This window comes from Schistocerca americana, chromosome 8 (genome assembly GCF_021461395.2).
Source record: "Schistocerca americana isolate TAMUIC-IGC-003095 chromosome 8, iqSchAmer2.1, whole genome shotgun sequence".
In the NCBI taxonomy this organism is placed as follows: Eukaryota; Metazoa; Arthropoda; class Insecta; order Orthoptera; family Acrididae; genus Schistocerca; species Schistocerca americana.
The window spans coordinates 99,075,233-99,090,355 of NC_060126.1; the positions used below are offsets into that span (position 1 = coordinate 99,075,233).

General features: G+C 44.9%; 1 protein-coding gene across 1 annotated transcript in view; it reads left to right on the top strand.

Annotated features, from left to right (window-relative positions):
* The first annotated feature begins 9,540 nt into the window (after nt 1-9,540).
* LOC124545248 (protein takeout-like) overlaps nt 9,541-15,123 on the top strand; it is a 57,616-nt gene continuing 52,033 nt past the window's right edge. The window contains exon 1 of the mRNA XM_047124121.1: nt 9,541-9,643. Within this exon, the coding sequence (XP_046980077.1) occupies nt 9,559-9,643 (85 nt within the window). The 5' untranslated portion in view covers nt 9,541-9,558. The remainder of the gene's footprint in view (nt 9,644-15,123) is intronic.

Sequence of the window (15,123 nt, forward strand, 5' to 3'; positions counted from 1 at the left end):
TTCTTCTCAACCGAAACACTTTTACTTTTTATTCTCAGTGTTTGATATTTTTGTCCAAGACGAAGTTGAATAAAAGCGGTGAGTGCCCATCTCCTTGTTTGTCTCCCGTACGTATCTCGAATGGTTCTAAGATTTCTGCCATACATTTTATTTTCAATGAGGTGTCTGAGTGTGTGTTGTATGAGTCTCTCTCTACTCCATATTCGTGTAGTATATCGAAGAGTCTCTTTGTCTGTGGAGTCGTAAGCCATTCAAAGTCTACAAAAGTGTTGCTCGTCAGTCTGACATTCAGGAGTGTTCACAGATCCCAAATCTGATCAATACATGAGCTTCCTTTTCTGAAGCCTGCTTGATATTTATCTACCTCTGTATCGTCTTGTGGTCCTAGTATGTTGTCTAATGCCTTGGAGAGAACTTTGTAGGTGGTTGGGGATAATGAGCTGCCTCTCTAATTAGTGAGGTCTGCCTTGTCGCCCTTTTTGTGCAATGACTTTATCATCGTGCATTTCAATTTCTGTGCAATTTGTTTCTCTGTAATCCCTGTTTCTGTGAGAAGTTCATGAATTTTATTTTTGGTGCTTTGGTCTCTGAGTTTCCAGATCTTGGCGATATCGCCAACTTCTCCCAGGAGGAATCTGGTGTCTTTTCAGCTGTTTTATAAGGTCCTCTACCTCTGTGATCGTTGGCAGAAACGAATGTGGATTTGCTATCGTTCTCATGAAGCTGAATTTTCCTTTAGGTTTCTCGAAGTTGAAGAATCTATCAAAGCATCTTTCTAAATCTTGTAGTTTGCTTTAGTATTTGTTTCTAGAGATCCGTCTGTTCCTTTAATGTAGATTTTTATATTTTTCCTAATATTCTGTACAAATTTCTTATGTTACTTCACTACAAATCTTCCCGAATTTTCATTTAGTCCACTTTTGTCTTATGCACATTTCACTATTATAATGTCTTTCGAAGATTGTTTCTGGAATTATCTAGTCTATATACATTGTCGGAAATGAACACAACATCCTGAAGGACAATGTAATTTTATTGACAAGTGATGTGGTAGGAAACGCATCATTGTAGTAGTATATGATAAAAAATTCAGGCCAAATGAAATACACACGTCACAGAACAGGGTGCCAAAACAGTCGTATCAGAACACAGTCTTACTCCCTCTGGGGCAATGCAGGCGTATATTCTCGCATGCAAACGATCTGAAAGGTTCCGAATGGCGTCCTGCTTTAGGTTGTCCCAACAAAACATCTTGCACCTTTTGTTGCAATTCGGCGATACTTCTTAGTGACTCTGAAGAACGAGTAAGTTCCCACTTCACGCAAAGGACAAGTTGCATTGCAGCAGCCGTATGTGGATGTGCAATGTCCTGCTGAAAAAGCGAATTACCTTCGTGTCGAAGAAATAACAGTAGCAAAAGGATAAAAACATGAGCAGTACAGTTGTCACTGGTTACTTTACATTGCAGAAACAACGTATGTGACCGCGAGTTGTAACTGATGGCCCCCTAGACCGTGAAGCCTAGGATGGGACCTGTGTGTCGTGGGGAATACACTCTGATACAGGCCACTCACCAAGTCTATGCCGTACACGTGCACACCCATCATTCACATACAGACACAACGTACTTTCATGACTGAAGACACGACAGTGCGTCTTGCCAGGGTCTTTCGCTCCACTCCGTTTCACATTCCTCAGACATCAGCAAAATCACCCTGTGAGAGTGTTAGCGTCACTACAATAAATTAATGGGGTAGGAGTGGGCCCTTATTCTACGACAGAGCACATCGGTGTTTAGCTGTACAAAACTAGTTTATTCACTGTAATATTGTCAATGAAGCACACTTGTTTACATAGAGTGTGACATGACAATTTTAGAACAGTTGTCAAGATAACGTATTAGGTCCAGATCAGCAGAAATAGCACTGAACACAACAATATCAAATATAAGCTGAAGGTTCTCAACAAATTTTTTCTTACATCTGGTCAGTGAAGCACTGTCTGCGTTGGCCAGTATTACGTCAAATCATCTGATACCAGGTTCTAAGTTCGTAATATTTGGGATGACAATCAAGTCCACGGAGGATGGTTAGTTTTTGTGACAAGATATGCAAAAGATTACTCACAGTTGCTCGTGTTAACTGTGAACACAAGCTGATGATCCAATATTTTTACGCTTCTGCCAGTGACATTTATCTTCGGAAGAAGAGAAAGCATTGGTCGTATTTTTTTGTTTTATTAACCGCAAAATCGATTTTCGGTCACTTAGTGACTTAGTGACGATTTTGCGGTTAATAAAACAAAAAAATACGACCAATGCTGTCTCTCCTTCCAAGTATATCCATTATCTGGTCGTGGTGCACAGGGCACTCCATGGAGTCGCCAATCAATACATTTATCTTTATCTCTGACGTGTTGTCAGCTGATGGATGACCTCGCCCTCTGAAAATTCTATTAAAACCTAATCAAAATCCTTACGGATTTTATCAGCTCGTGTAGTAAGAATGGAACAGGTAAACGGGAAAGTGACAGCGGTACACAAATTACCCTCCGCCACATACCGTAAGGTGGCTTGCGGAGTACTGAGGTAGATTTTTCCGACATGAGAGCACTATTTGGCCATTTTTACACAGCAATTATCGATGCCGCTTCCCTTCCCTTTCAGTTGAAGCACATTTCTGCGATACGTTTCCGAAATTCTTTAACGCCCACATTCCCAAGCTCTGTATCAGTGTACTCGTCTTTTGAAGTGTTTTCGAATGCCGTCAAAAAATACACCGTTCCATTAAGAAAAACTTGCTTCGATATCTCCCCTGATACAAGAGTTACAAAAAACCTACGTGCCCGTCTGTGCACAAATTTACGCTCTACCGAGCGAGGTGGTACAGTGGTCAGCACACTGGAATCGCAATCGGGAAGGCGACGGTTCAAACCCGCGTCCGGCCAACCTGATTTAGGTTTTCCATGGTTCAAATGATTCAAATGGCTCTGAGCACTATGGGACTCAACTGCTGTGGTTATCAGTCCCCTAGAACTTAGAACTACTTAAACCTAACTAACCTAAGGACATCACACACACCCATGCCCGAGGCAGGATTCGAACCTGCGACCGTAGCAGCAGCGCGGCTCCGGACTGGAGCGCCTAGAACCGCACGGCCACCGCGGCCGGCAGGTTTTCCATGATTTCCCTAAGTCGGGTTAGGAAAATTCCCGGATGGTTCCTTCGAAAGGATCCTACACTAATCCGATGGGACTGTTGAATCGCTGTTTGATCCCTTCCTCCGAATCAACCAACCAACTTATGCTGCAAACCTACTTTGGATGATTTGAACCGTTAAAGAAATAGAACGATACGTGTATACTAGAAAATTTTTCTTGGTTGTTCTGATTCACTTCTTCGTTGGTACATAAATTCTTAATGCTTAGCTGTACAACTGTAGACCTACTAGCTGAAAACCATCCGCTTCCTCGTTAGTTTCATTTGTATCCTGAACAAATTTCAAATCATTCGAGAACATTCCAGGGTTCAACAATACCCCTCTTCGAAATAAAATACTCTGTCACTCACTTGTACATCTCTTTATAGAACACCCAGACGACCGTAACTCATTCATAAATATTCGATGAGTAAAGAGAATCCTGGAATATGCTACAATATCCTTCAACATTGTCGAACATTCAAATAGGAACAGACTGGCAAGTCTCAACTACTTTAACACTCGATTTCCAATTGATTCACCGACTTCCAATAACAAATCCGTTAGTGTTTTGTCGTCTTTTGACATATCTTCGAACTCAACCCCTGCAGTTCCAAATCGAAATCTTCTTCAGGGATGAGGGTTGGAGAGCTACCATGCCATATAATCTCTAAGAAGCTGCGTGGGTGGGTTATTGAGTTATAACTGCAAGCACGGTAGAACCACACTTACATTTATTTTATACACTGTTCTGCAAAACTTAAGGACGAAAGTAAGTTTCTCTTGATGTGTTACTTGTACCATACATAGAAAGGACTTCTACAGTATAGTACTGATGGTAACTGAACGAAACACGCAGTGAGATGAACGGAATTGACACATTTATTCAAAGAAAAAACTCATGCTGAAGCAACCGCGATTCATGATGGTCCCCTCGACATTATAAATGGCGGGACATGGCTCTTAAGGTTGGGTTACCATTCAAATGAGCAAAAAAGGCAAATTTTTGAACTTTTTTGAGACAATGAAAAGACGTAATAAGGATCTGTTTGGAGAATATGACTGATCATACTTTGAACTTTATTTTAGATTTTCAGTGCAAAAAGAACAACAAAATGGGGCCCGAAATTATGGTTTGATCAACGGCCTGCCAGTTTGAAGTTCGCAGATGGCGTGCAGTGTAGCACTCAGCAGTTATCTGAAATCAAAAATGGATAACATCAGTCGATGCTGTGTTAAATATATGGGAGATTATATCTAACCACGATGAAATAACATTAAATTTAACGATATGGTGCTAATTCGAACCATGAATTCGATTTTTAGGAGTTTATTTCACTCCTTATGGCTTTAGAAAAAATAATTAATGTTAAAAAATTTCATACATTATACGTATATAAGCATATACGTATATGAGTATTTTCGTTTCGGGGGCCAAAATTGGAAGTTAATAAGTTGAACCGTTTTCTTCTATGCTCCACGTTGATTAGAAAAACCATTTCTCGAGAAAAACCTGTTTAAAGATTCTGGAAAACTTTTATATGTATTGTCAGTTTAATTTCATGAAAACTACATGTTATTATATATTTTTGATGTCACTGAACGAAAATCTGAAATTAAATTTTTAATATGGCTAGTCAAATATGGCGTAGCCAAAGTCACGCTTTAACCAATTTTGACGAAAATTTGACCAAAACGAAGTATTCTCGTTACTTACATTTAATCCACAATTTCAGGACCGTATATCAACCCTTCCCATAACTCGAATTGTTCCTGGAGAGCAATTCCCTCCTTCTTCTTGGCGAGACAAGCCGATCTGGCTGAGCTGGGTATGCACACGTTGTTCCTCAACTTTTTGGCGAATATGTTTGCATGCATCGTTCGATACAAATCATTTTGTGAACGTGCGCAACGGCACGATAAGTTTTCTACCCGAGCCGGGCGTCTCCGGCTGAGGCAGTACCATGGCGGCAGTGACTGCTTCGAACAATGGGCTGTAGAAACTTTTGCAACGGACGGATTAAAAAACCTTTTCATCTCGACATTCTAGACACATGCACCTATCAAAATATTGAATAAAAAGTAGAATTTTCGACAATTTTCATTGAGAACCCGCCCTTAATAAGGTGTGCGATCAGCACGGATGGCAGTGCATGCTGGTCACAGGGTTGGTAGAACGTCTGTGCTGGACGCATCCTCACCTGGCGGGAGATGGGAACACGCAGTGCATCTCGGAAGCCGGAAGACTGTCCATAAATTATCTGGGAGTACGCATTAGGAGTGATTTAAAATGGAATGATCGTATAAAGTTGATCGTCGGTAAAGCAGATGCCAGACTGAGATTCATTGGAAGAATCCTAAGGAAATGCAATCCGAAAACAAAGGAAGTACGTTACAGTACGCTTGTTCGCCCACTGCTTGTGGGTTGATAGAAGAGATAGAGAAGATCCAACGGAGAGCAGCGCGCTTCGTTACAGGATCATTTAGTAATCGCGGAAGTGTTACAGAGATTATAGATAAACTCCAGTGGAAGAATATGTAGGAGAGACGCTCAGTAGCTCGGTACGGGCTTTCGTTGAAGTTTCGAGAACATACCTTCACCGAGGAGTCAAGCAATATATTGCTCCCTCCTACGTATATCTCGCGAAGAGACCACGAGGATAAAATCAGAGAGATTAGAGCCCGCACAGAGGCATACCGACAATCCTTCTTTCCACGAACAATACGAGACTGGAATAGAAGGGAGAACCGATAGAGGTACCCAAGGTACCCTCCGCCACACACCGTCAGGTGGCTTGCGGAGTATGGATGTAGATGTAGATGTAGAAACGTGATCGTTTTGGTGGTGCAGGGGTCATGGTGCGAAGAGATATAATGCTGCTCGACTGTACTGACCTCCAAACCTTAGCACGTGATACAGTCACCAGTCAACGTTATGGCGACTCTGCACCCCTTCCCCATATGCGCCTTTTCAGCGGCGCATTGGGTCCCGACTTCATTTTTTTGCATGACAGTGCGCGACCGCATCGAACAGCGCACGTAGAGGAGGTCTTGGAACGAGAGTATGTTCGCTGAATGGACTGGCCTGCTTATTCCCCTGATTTAAATACCATGGAGCTCGTGAGGGAGAGAGATACTACAGTACGTCCAGATGCACCTGATGGAGAAATGGGACGCCCCACCGCAAGACTTGAGGCCGGCTTTGGGTCACGTGGCAGAGCTCGCCCTGCCGCCCGTGGTGATCACGCAGCCTATTAAGAAGTGTGACGCCTTTTGCAATGCCCAGGGAACCATCACAAATCGCGCTGACTTCAGTGTAATTACTGTCTTCGAATAAATTCTGTTCGTCTCATTGCGTATTTCTTTCGGTTACGTTCTATATTGTGGTGTACTGTACTGTGACACATCCTTCCTGTGTATGATACTAGTTTCGTCGGGCTATGTTACTTGAAAGTGACGCACCGTACGAAAGTTACTTTCGCCAGCAAGTGTGACACACCAGTGCAGTAGAATATCCAGTCGGATTCTGCTAGTGGTGGCAGTAGACGAGTAGTGTTGCAGTCCTGTTGATACACGTGCACTACGATGTTGGGCTCGATGCTTGGTGGATACCGTGACACTTCACCCTGCTGCGTTTGCTTATATCGACGATTGGCGGATGAATGTTCACTTGTGTATGTGGAGGAGCTCTTGGAACGAGCGAATATTCGGCGGACGGACTGGACAGCCTGTTCCCACGACTTAAATCCCATCGAGGCAAGTGTGGGATGCGTTGAAGAGACTTACTGCAGAACGTCCTTATGCTGTAAACACCATACAGCAATTGCCAACCGCGCTGGTGGAGGAAAGGGCGCCGTATCGAAAAAACTCCTTAGCAACATCGTGGCGAGCATGGGAGCACGTTGCAGAACACGCACTGCCGTCCGTTGTAATCACGCACCCCACTGAGGACCATGTCCGTTCTATTATAATGTCCAGGGAACCATCAAAATCCCGGTAACTTCGGAGTAAGTACTGATGTTTGAATAAAAGTCTGATTTCTGTTCGTCTCACTGAGTGTGTAATCAGTTACCGTTTCTGCTATACTGCAGCAATTCTTTCTACACTATGTCATCAAACATATCCGGACACCTGGCTGAAATTAACTGACAAGTTCGTGGCGTCCTTCATCGGTAATGCTGGAATTTAATACGGTGTTGGCCCACCATTAGCCCTGATGACTGCTTCCACTCTCGCAGGCATATGTTCAATCAGGTGCTGAAAGATTTCTTGGGGAATGGCGACCCATTCTTCATGGAGTGCTGCACTGAGGTGAGGTATCGATGTCGGTCGGTGAGACCTGGCACGAAGTCGGCGTTCTAAAACATCCCAAAGGTGTTCTACAGCATTCAGGTCAGGACTCTGTGCAGGCCAGTCCATTACAGGGATGTTATTGTCGTGTAACCACTCCGCCACAGGCCGTGCATTATCAACAGGTGGTCACTCGTGTTGAAATATGCAGTCGCTATTTCCCGGTTGCTCTTCAACACTGGGAAGCAAGAAGGTGCTTGAAACATCATGGTAGGCCTGTGCTGTGATAGTGCCACGCAAAACAACAAGAGTTGCAAGCCCCCTCCATGAAAAATACGACCATATCATAACACCACCGCCTCCCAATTTTACACACGGTGCCAGATGACGTTCACTGGGTATTCACCATGCCCATACCCTGCCATCGGATGGTCACATTGTGTACCGTGATTCATCACTCTTTACAACGTTTTTCCACAGTTCAATCATTCAATGGTTGAAATGGCTCTGAGCACTATGGGACTTAACTGCTGAGGTCATCAGTCCCCTAGAACTTAAAACTACTTAAACCTAACTAATCTAAGGACATCACACACATCCATGCCCGAGGCAGGATTCGAACCTGCGACCTTAGCGGTCGCGCGGTTCCAGACTGTAGCGTCTAGAACCGCTCGGCCACTCCGGCCGGCAATCATTCAATGTTTACGCTCCTTACATCAAGCGAGGCGTCATTTGGCCTTTACCGGCGTGATGTGTGGCTTATAAGCAGCCGCTCGACCATGAAATCCGTTTTCTCACCTCTAGCATAACTATCATAGTACTTGAAGTGGATCGTAATGCAGTCTGGAATTCCTGTGTGACGGTCTGGATAGAAGTCTGCCTAGTACACATTACGATCCTCTTTAACTGTCGGAAATCTCTGTCAGTCAACAGACGAGGTGGTTCAAAATGGCTCTGAGCACTATGGGACTTAACTGCTGAGGTCATCAGTCCCCTAGAACTTAGAACTACTTAAACCTAACTAACCTAAGGACATCACACACATCCATGCCCGAGGCAGGATTCGAACCTGCGACCGTAGCGGTCGCGCGATTGCAGGCTGTAGCGCCTAGAACCGCTCGGCCACTCCGGCCGGCAGACGAGGTGCGTCTGTAGGCTTTTGTGCTGCACATGTCCCTTCACGTTTCCACTCCGCTATCACATCGGAAACATTGGACCTAGGGACGTTTAGGAGTGTGGAAATCTCGCGTACAGACGTATGACATTAAGTGACCACGTTCAAAGTCCGAGAGTTCCGGGGAGCGCCCCATTCTGCTCTCTCACGATGTCTATTGACTACTGATGTCACTGATATGGAGTACCTGTCAATAGGTGGCAGCACAATGCACCTAATATGAAAAACGTAAGTTAGTTTAGATCATAAAGTATATGTAACGTTCCAGTTTTATCCAGCTATGTTATTCGGCAGTGACGCATCATGCGAAACTTACTTTCGGCCTTACGTTATGCACATCAGTGTGTATTGATGTTCAAGATGAGTTCCCCACCTCGTAAAGATAATCGCATTTGTTTGAGTATGTCCTGCCTTGTGACAGATTGCGCTTTTTTCCCGTGGTTTCTGTTTTCTTCCCATTTCGTAGACGCATTTTTGAGTGAAGAGTAAAAGGAACATTACGAACCTAGCCGGCCGAAGTGGCCGTGCGGTTAAAGGCGCTGCAGTCTGGAACCGCAAGACCGCTACGGTCGCAGGTTCGAATCCTGCCTCGGGCATGGATGTTTGTGATGTCCTTAGGTTAGTTAGGTTTAACTAGTTCTAAGTTCTAGGGGACTAATGACCTCAGCAGTTCATAGTGCTCAGAGCCATTTGAACCATTTGAACCATTACGAACCTAAAACCTGACGGCCATACACAAGGGTTGTGCGGGAAACCGCAGTACACGGGAGTCGAAAGGCGCGCATGTTGCGGCCTGACTTGCAAATTACCGGTGAAAACGAGTTGCGACTGCATGGCCGGCGGGTGGGGGCCGCTGGGTTATACTGCGGCCGCGGCGGCCGTACGGCAGACGCAGACATGACCGCCGCCTGCACAGTGACGCTGGTCTGCGGGGCGGCGCTGCTGCTCGCCCCACTGCGGGCGGCCGCGGCCGCGCACCTGCGTGAGTACCGCCGACGCTCTACATAAACAGTTCAGGGAGAACGTTTTTTCTGTGCCGATAGTTCTATTGTTTCTGATAGTACCAGTAACAGCTCACGCCACTCCGAATTCATTAACCATTTCGCTGTTCCCCAGGTGTTGCGTTCGGGGAAATTCTCCGCTTGGGGACTGGGTGTTTCTCTTGTCCATCATTGGAAACGTGGCGAGACTGTAAATGGAAAGATTGGGAACTTGTACTCACGCTGATGACCACGATGTTGAGCGCCCAAATTTACCATCTTTCACGCAGAATTATATGCCATCTTGCGGGCACTGGAGCAGATGAGACTTTCTCTCAGTGTTAAATTTCTCGCCTGTTGAGATTCTTTGAGCGCCCTTTACTCTCTCCAGCGTTTGTACCCAACAGATAAAGGAACCCTCCTCCAACTACACCGACTGGAGAAGCAGGTGTCTTTCTGCTGGGTACCAGAGCACGCAGGAATTCTGGGGCATGAAAGGGCTGATCAAGCAGCCAAGGAGGCGTGTCGTGACCGTCAGGTCTTTCAGTGTGCTATGCATGCCCTTACCTCGCTGTTGAGGTATAAAGTCCTTTGTCGATGGGAACATGAGTGGCTAGAAGTAACCGACAACGAGCTCCGTGTGATCAAGCCCACAACTCGGCCGTGGCGCACTTCCTTCCGGCCACGTCGGCGGGACGAGGTCATGCTTACTCGTCTTCGCATCGGCCACAGCCCTATGACGCATGGAGTTTTGGTTCAAATGGCTCTGAGCACTATGGGAATTAACTTCTGAGGTCATCAGTCCCCTTGAACTTAGAACTACTTAAACCTAACTAACCTAAGGACATCACACACATCCATGCCCAAGGCAGGATTCGAACCTGCGACCGTAGCGGTCGCGCGGTTCCAGACTGTAGCGCCTAGAACCGCTCGGCCACTGCGGCCGGCGCATGGATTTTTACTCCGGCGAGAGGACCCTCCGATGTGTGGTGCTTGTGGCGTGCAGATCACGGTGCACCACATTTTATTGGACTGCATTTTATTTGCTGACCAGCGGACTGCAGCGGATCTGCAGTCTATTTTATGCAATGCTCAAATGAATTTGGTTCGGGTTTTAAAGTTCTGTGAATTGTCCCACATTTTTAACAAGATTTTGGGGAGATATTGTTAATGTGTCAACGGGGTGGCTGGCTCACCCAAATTTTTTCATAAGTGGTCAGCCAGTCTCATTTCCCTGTGCTGTTCTTTTGGCTCTTTTGTGTTTTTTTTGTCTCTTTTACTTTCTTGATTAGCTATCTTGCCTTCTCATCGGTTTTAATGTATGTGAGAGTGCCTGTGCGATAGTCATTGTGTGGTCGTTTCGTGTCCACGCGTGTACGACAGATTTTGTTCTTATGCACCTTTGTTTGTTTTCATGGCGCTGATAACCTCGCCGTTGGGCGCCCATAAGTTCCCAAACCACACACAAACACACACTAACTAACACCACCATCACCGGTGTCGTTGACGTGTATACGCACGCTGCTTGAGTTTTCCTACAGCGTTATGGACCTCTGAACCGCTGACCTATCACTGCTGCAGACGAGCTACTCGGTGAACGAAAAAGCTTCGAGTATTTATCATACAGCTTACTCTGTGCACCTCATTGCGCGCTATCATTTGCAAAAAACCTCATTTCGATATCTTGAATCGTTCACGAGATATATTCAGAAAGGAGAAATTACGATCTCTGTGCCATGTGGGGAATGAAAGAATTCATTGTCGACAGATGAAAATTTGCACCAATTTCGGGATTCGAACGCGGGTCTCCTGCTTACTACGCAAATGTGTTATCCATTTGCGCTGCCTTGGCACAATAGCTATACACAACGGCACGGATTACCCGAGCGCGCCTCCTGCACCGCGTCCCCCTACCCCTGTCAATCCTACTCCCGTTTGACGCACTCTACCCTTAGCCCTTTTTCCTCCGTATGCTAGTCGCATCGCGTCAAGTCCCGTACGAGGTCGGGCGAACGCAGCTCTAAACTGCGAGGTCAGCGTGTTTTTTAAGTAAGTACCGTTTAGAAATTAAAAAAAAAAGACGTGCTAAGATATCTCGATAATTTTATTTCTGCATGAAAGCCTGTACCTTAATCTACGCACTACGCCATTACAGTCTTTGTGTATTGAGTGTTTAAGATGCCTCCGATAATCGTGAGTCCCGCCGACTGCGAAGTACGGGCTGTTATAAGATTTCTTAGTGCTAAAGGCCTAAAAGCGATCGATATTCATCGTGAGATCTGTGCAGTTTACGGAGAAAACATTATGAGTGATGGAATGGTAAGAAAGTGGGTGAGAGCATTTAAAGATGGCAGCAGAGATGTGCATGATGAACAACGGAGGGGGCCTCCTTCGGTCGTTAATGAAAGTTTGGTGCAGGAAGTGGACAATAAGGTGAGAGAAAACAGCCGCTTTACGATTTCCTCCTTGAGGGATGACTTTCCTAATGCTTCTCGTAGTGTTTTGTATGGCATTGTGACCGAGCACTTGAATTACCGAAAATTGTCCGCACGTTGGGTACCGAAAATGTTGACGGATGTGCACAAAACCAAACGTTTAGGCACTGCATTGACTTTCCTTGAGCGGTACCACAACGACGGTGATGATTTCTTAAGCCAAATTGTTACGGGCGATGAAACATGGGTGGCCTACGTCACACCAGAATCAAAGCAACAGTCCGTGGAAGTTGAGCAAGGACATCGTTTTGGTACAAGACAATGCCCGTCCGCATGTGGCGAATCAGACCAAAGATCTCATCACATCTTTTCGATGGGACACATTAGATCATCCTCCGTACAGCCCCCATCTTGCACACAGTGACTGCCATCTGTTGCTGCACCTGAAGAAACACCTGGGCGGTCAGCAAAGACGATGACGAAGTCAAAAGAGTGGTGATGGGGTGATTAACAAGTCAGGCGGCAGACTTCTATGAGGAGGGTATTCAAAAACTGGTACAACGTTATGACAAGTGCCTCAATATTGATGGAAATTATGTAAAAAAGTAGATTAAGGTACAGGCTTTCACGTACAAATAAAATTATTGAGATATCTTAGCACGTCTTTTTTTAATTTCAAAACGGTACTTACTTAAAAAACACGCCTCGTATTAGCATTCACGGAGCATATACATGAGTGGTGTCCCTTCTTGCTCACATGTCCGAAAGAACAGAGAAAACTCACGTAGGCGTTTGTGAGATATAACTATTGTTACGACCATACAATTGGGAAAGCGCAACGAGGTGAATGGATGCGCCGCGTTTTGTGGACTGGCAAGACAGCCAATCCACTAGGACGGGAGGCCGAAGGGCACGCGTTTAAGCTCACGCAGGCTGGCGTGAGGTCTGGAACAGTTAAAGGAATAGAGACTAGCAAAATAGGTACGTAGCTTCTGGAATACTTTAATCCATAATTGGTGAACATCGGTCTGACGGTACATGCATCACAAGATAAATAGCAAATGATAATGGCGCCTTGCTAGGTCGTAGCAAATGACGTAGCTGAAAGCTATGCTAAATATCGTCTCGGGAAATGAGAGCGTAATTTGTCAGTGAACCATCGCTAGCAAAGTCGGCTGTACAACTGGGGAAAGTGCTAGGAAGTCTCTCTAGACCTGCCGTGTGGCGGCGCTCGGTCTGCAATCACTGATAGTGGCGACACGCGGGTCCGACGTATACTAGCGGACCGCGGCCGATTTAAAGGCTACCAGCTAGCAAGTGTGGTGTCTGGCGGTGACACCACACCGCGAACGACCGGCCTTGGGATACAAAACCCAATAACTCGAGAGTGCAATCAGATGTCGTTCCACGGTAAATTTTAAATAAAATTTCAATATCTCATCTACATTTCATTCACTGCAACGTATGAGCTAAAATCAATCATACGCAAAGTTTAGGCAAAGGGTTTCAACCACAGCGATCTCTTTAAAATTTTGCGCAATGTTTCACTCGATTTGATACGGTGCAGTAAGCATGAAGAAAAACGAAGGGAAATTCAGTCCTTTACCGAGTGAAGATACCAAACTACAAGTTGCGCAAAAATCAATTTTTTGCATATAATAGTTTTCGTAAAATCGTATAATAAGTATTTCATACCGGGCGGAGCGCCTTCCCTCAGCACAGTATCAGCATTTGGCTAGCAGTACAGCGGAAACAGAAGCCGCCTGGGCACAGTACGCTAATAGGTCGTCGGTAGCAGCGGAAGGGTTGAAAGTATTCATTTCTTTACTGCTGTCTGTTTCTTGTTACTGACAAACCATTCAAAATGTGTGTCGAGCCCAAGAAACCCCTGTAGCAAAACAAATAAGTGCTTTAACGCGACACAAGCAATTGAAACACCACCAAAACGTCGATAAACCATGAAACCACGAGCAGCTCTAGAAAGTGTAGTAGAATTAAAGCTATCGTCGTATACACGTAATAGCATCGTGTGAGAGAGAAAATAAGAATCCCATTTTTTTATTTATTCGTATGGCTGTGGCCCCCCGTCGGGCAGACCGTTCCACGGGTGCCGCTCTTTCAATTTGACGCCACTTCGGCGACCTGCAGTCGATGAGGATGGTAGGGTGATGATGAGGACACCACAACACCCAGTCCCTGGGCGGAGAAAATTCCTCGGCCCTGCTGGGAATCGAACCCGGGCCCAGAGGGGAATCTCACTGAAGATAGCACATAAAGTGCTGAAGCATACCCGAGTAAAATAAAACTAAAACAGTGTGTTGCATAAGGCGGAATTCCTCTCCAGATTTGGCTTTAAGCATCTAAAAGATTTATGGTCAACGACGCAAAACCGTAGTCGTGTTACTTTTATTTGTTTTGGATTATTGACTCGTAGATCAATGAAAAAGTTTAGAAAAGAAATTATGTTGAAAGTTCGTTGAAAGTCACTAACTCCCCTCGTTATCAGACACTGGATGACAGTGTGGGTAATCCGCGCTCTGTTTTAAGAAAAGCAAGTTTCTCAGGCATTTCTATGTTTATGACGCCATATCTCCCGAACCATGTGTCGTACAATGGTGTAATTTTACAGGTAGATTCAGTGGTATAGAATGATACCGTTGTCCGCAAAATGTGTTGGGAATCGGGCTGGTAGTAAAGAAGAAGCAATTTAAAATATCGTGTCTGATGCTAAAATTTTTCTGTATGAATAGCGAAAATTTACTAAACAATGTTTTGTTTTTCTTTTCATTGTTTTTTGGGGCAGAGGGGGAAGTTCCGAAAAATTTTGAAATTATTTGTATAGTGTGTTCGAAGTCGCTAAGTGCTCTCATTCTCAAATATTGGATAAATATAATCTTTGTAGTTTGCGGTACATGCATTAATACTGCCTGAAAACGTATACGCAATAATTGACTTGTGGAGTTAAACTTTTAACTTAAAATTATACCCCCTAATGAGCAGATTGTAGGGGCATTTTAAGTTTTTAAATTAGATCAATAATTACAGGT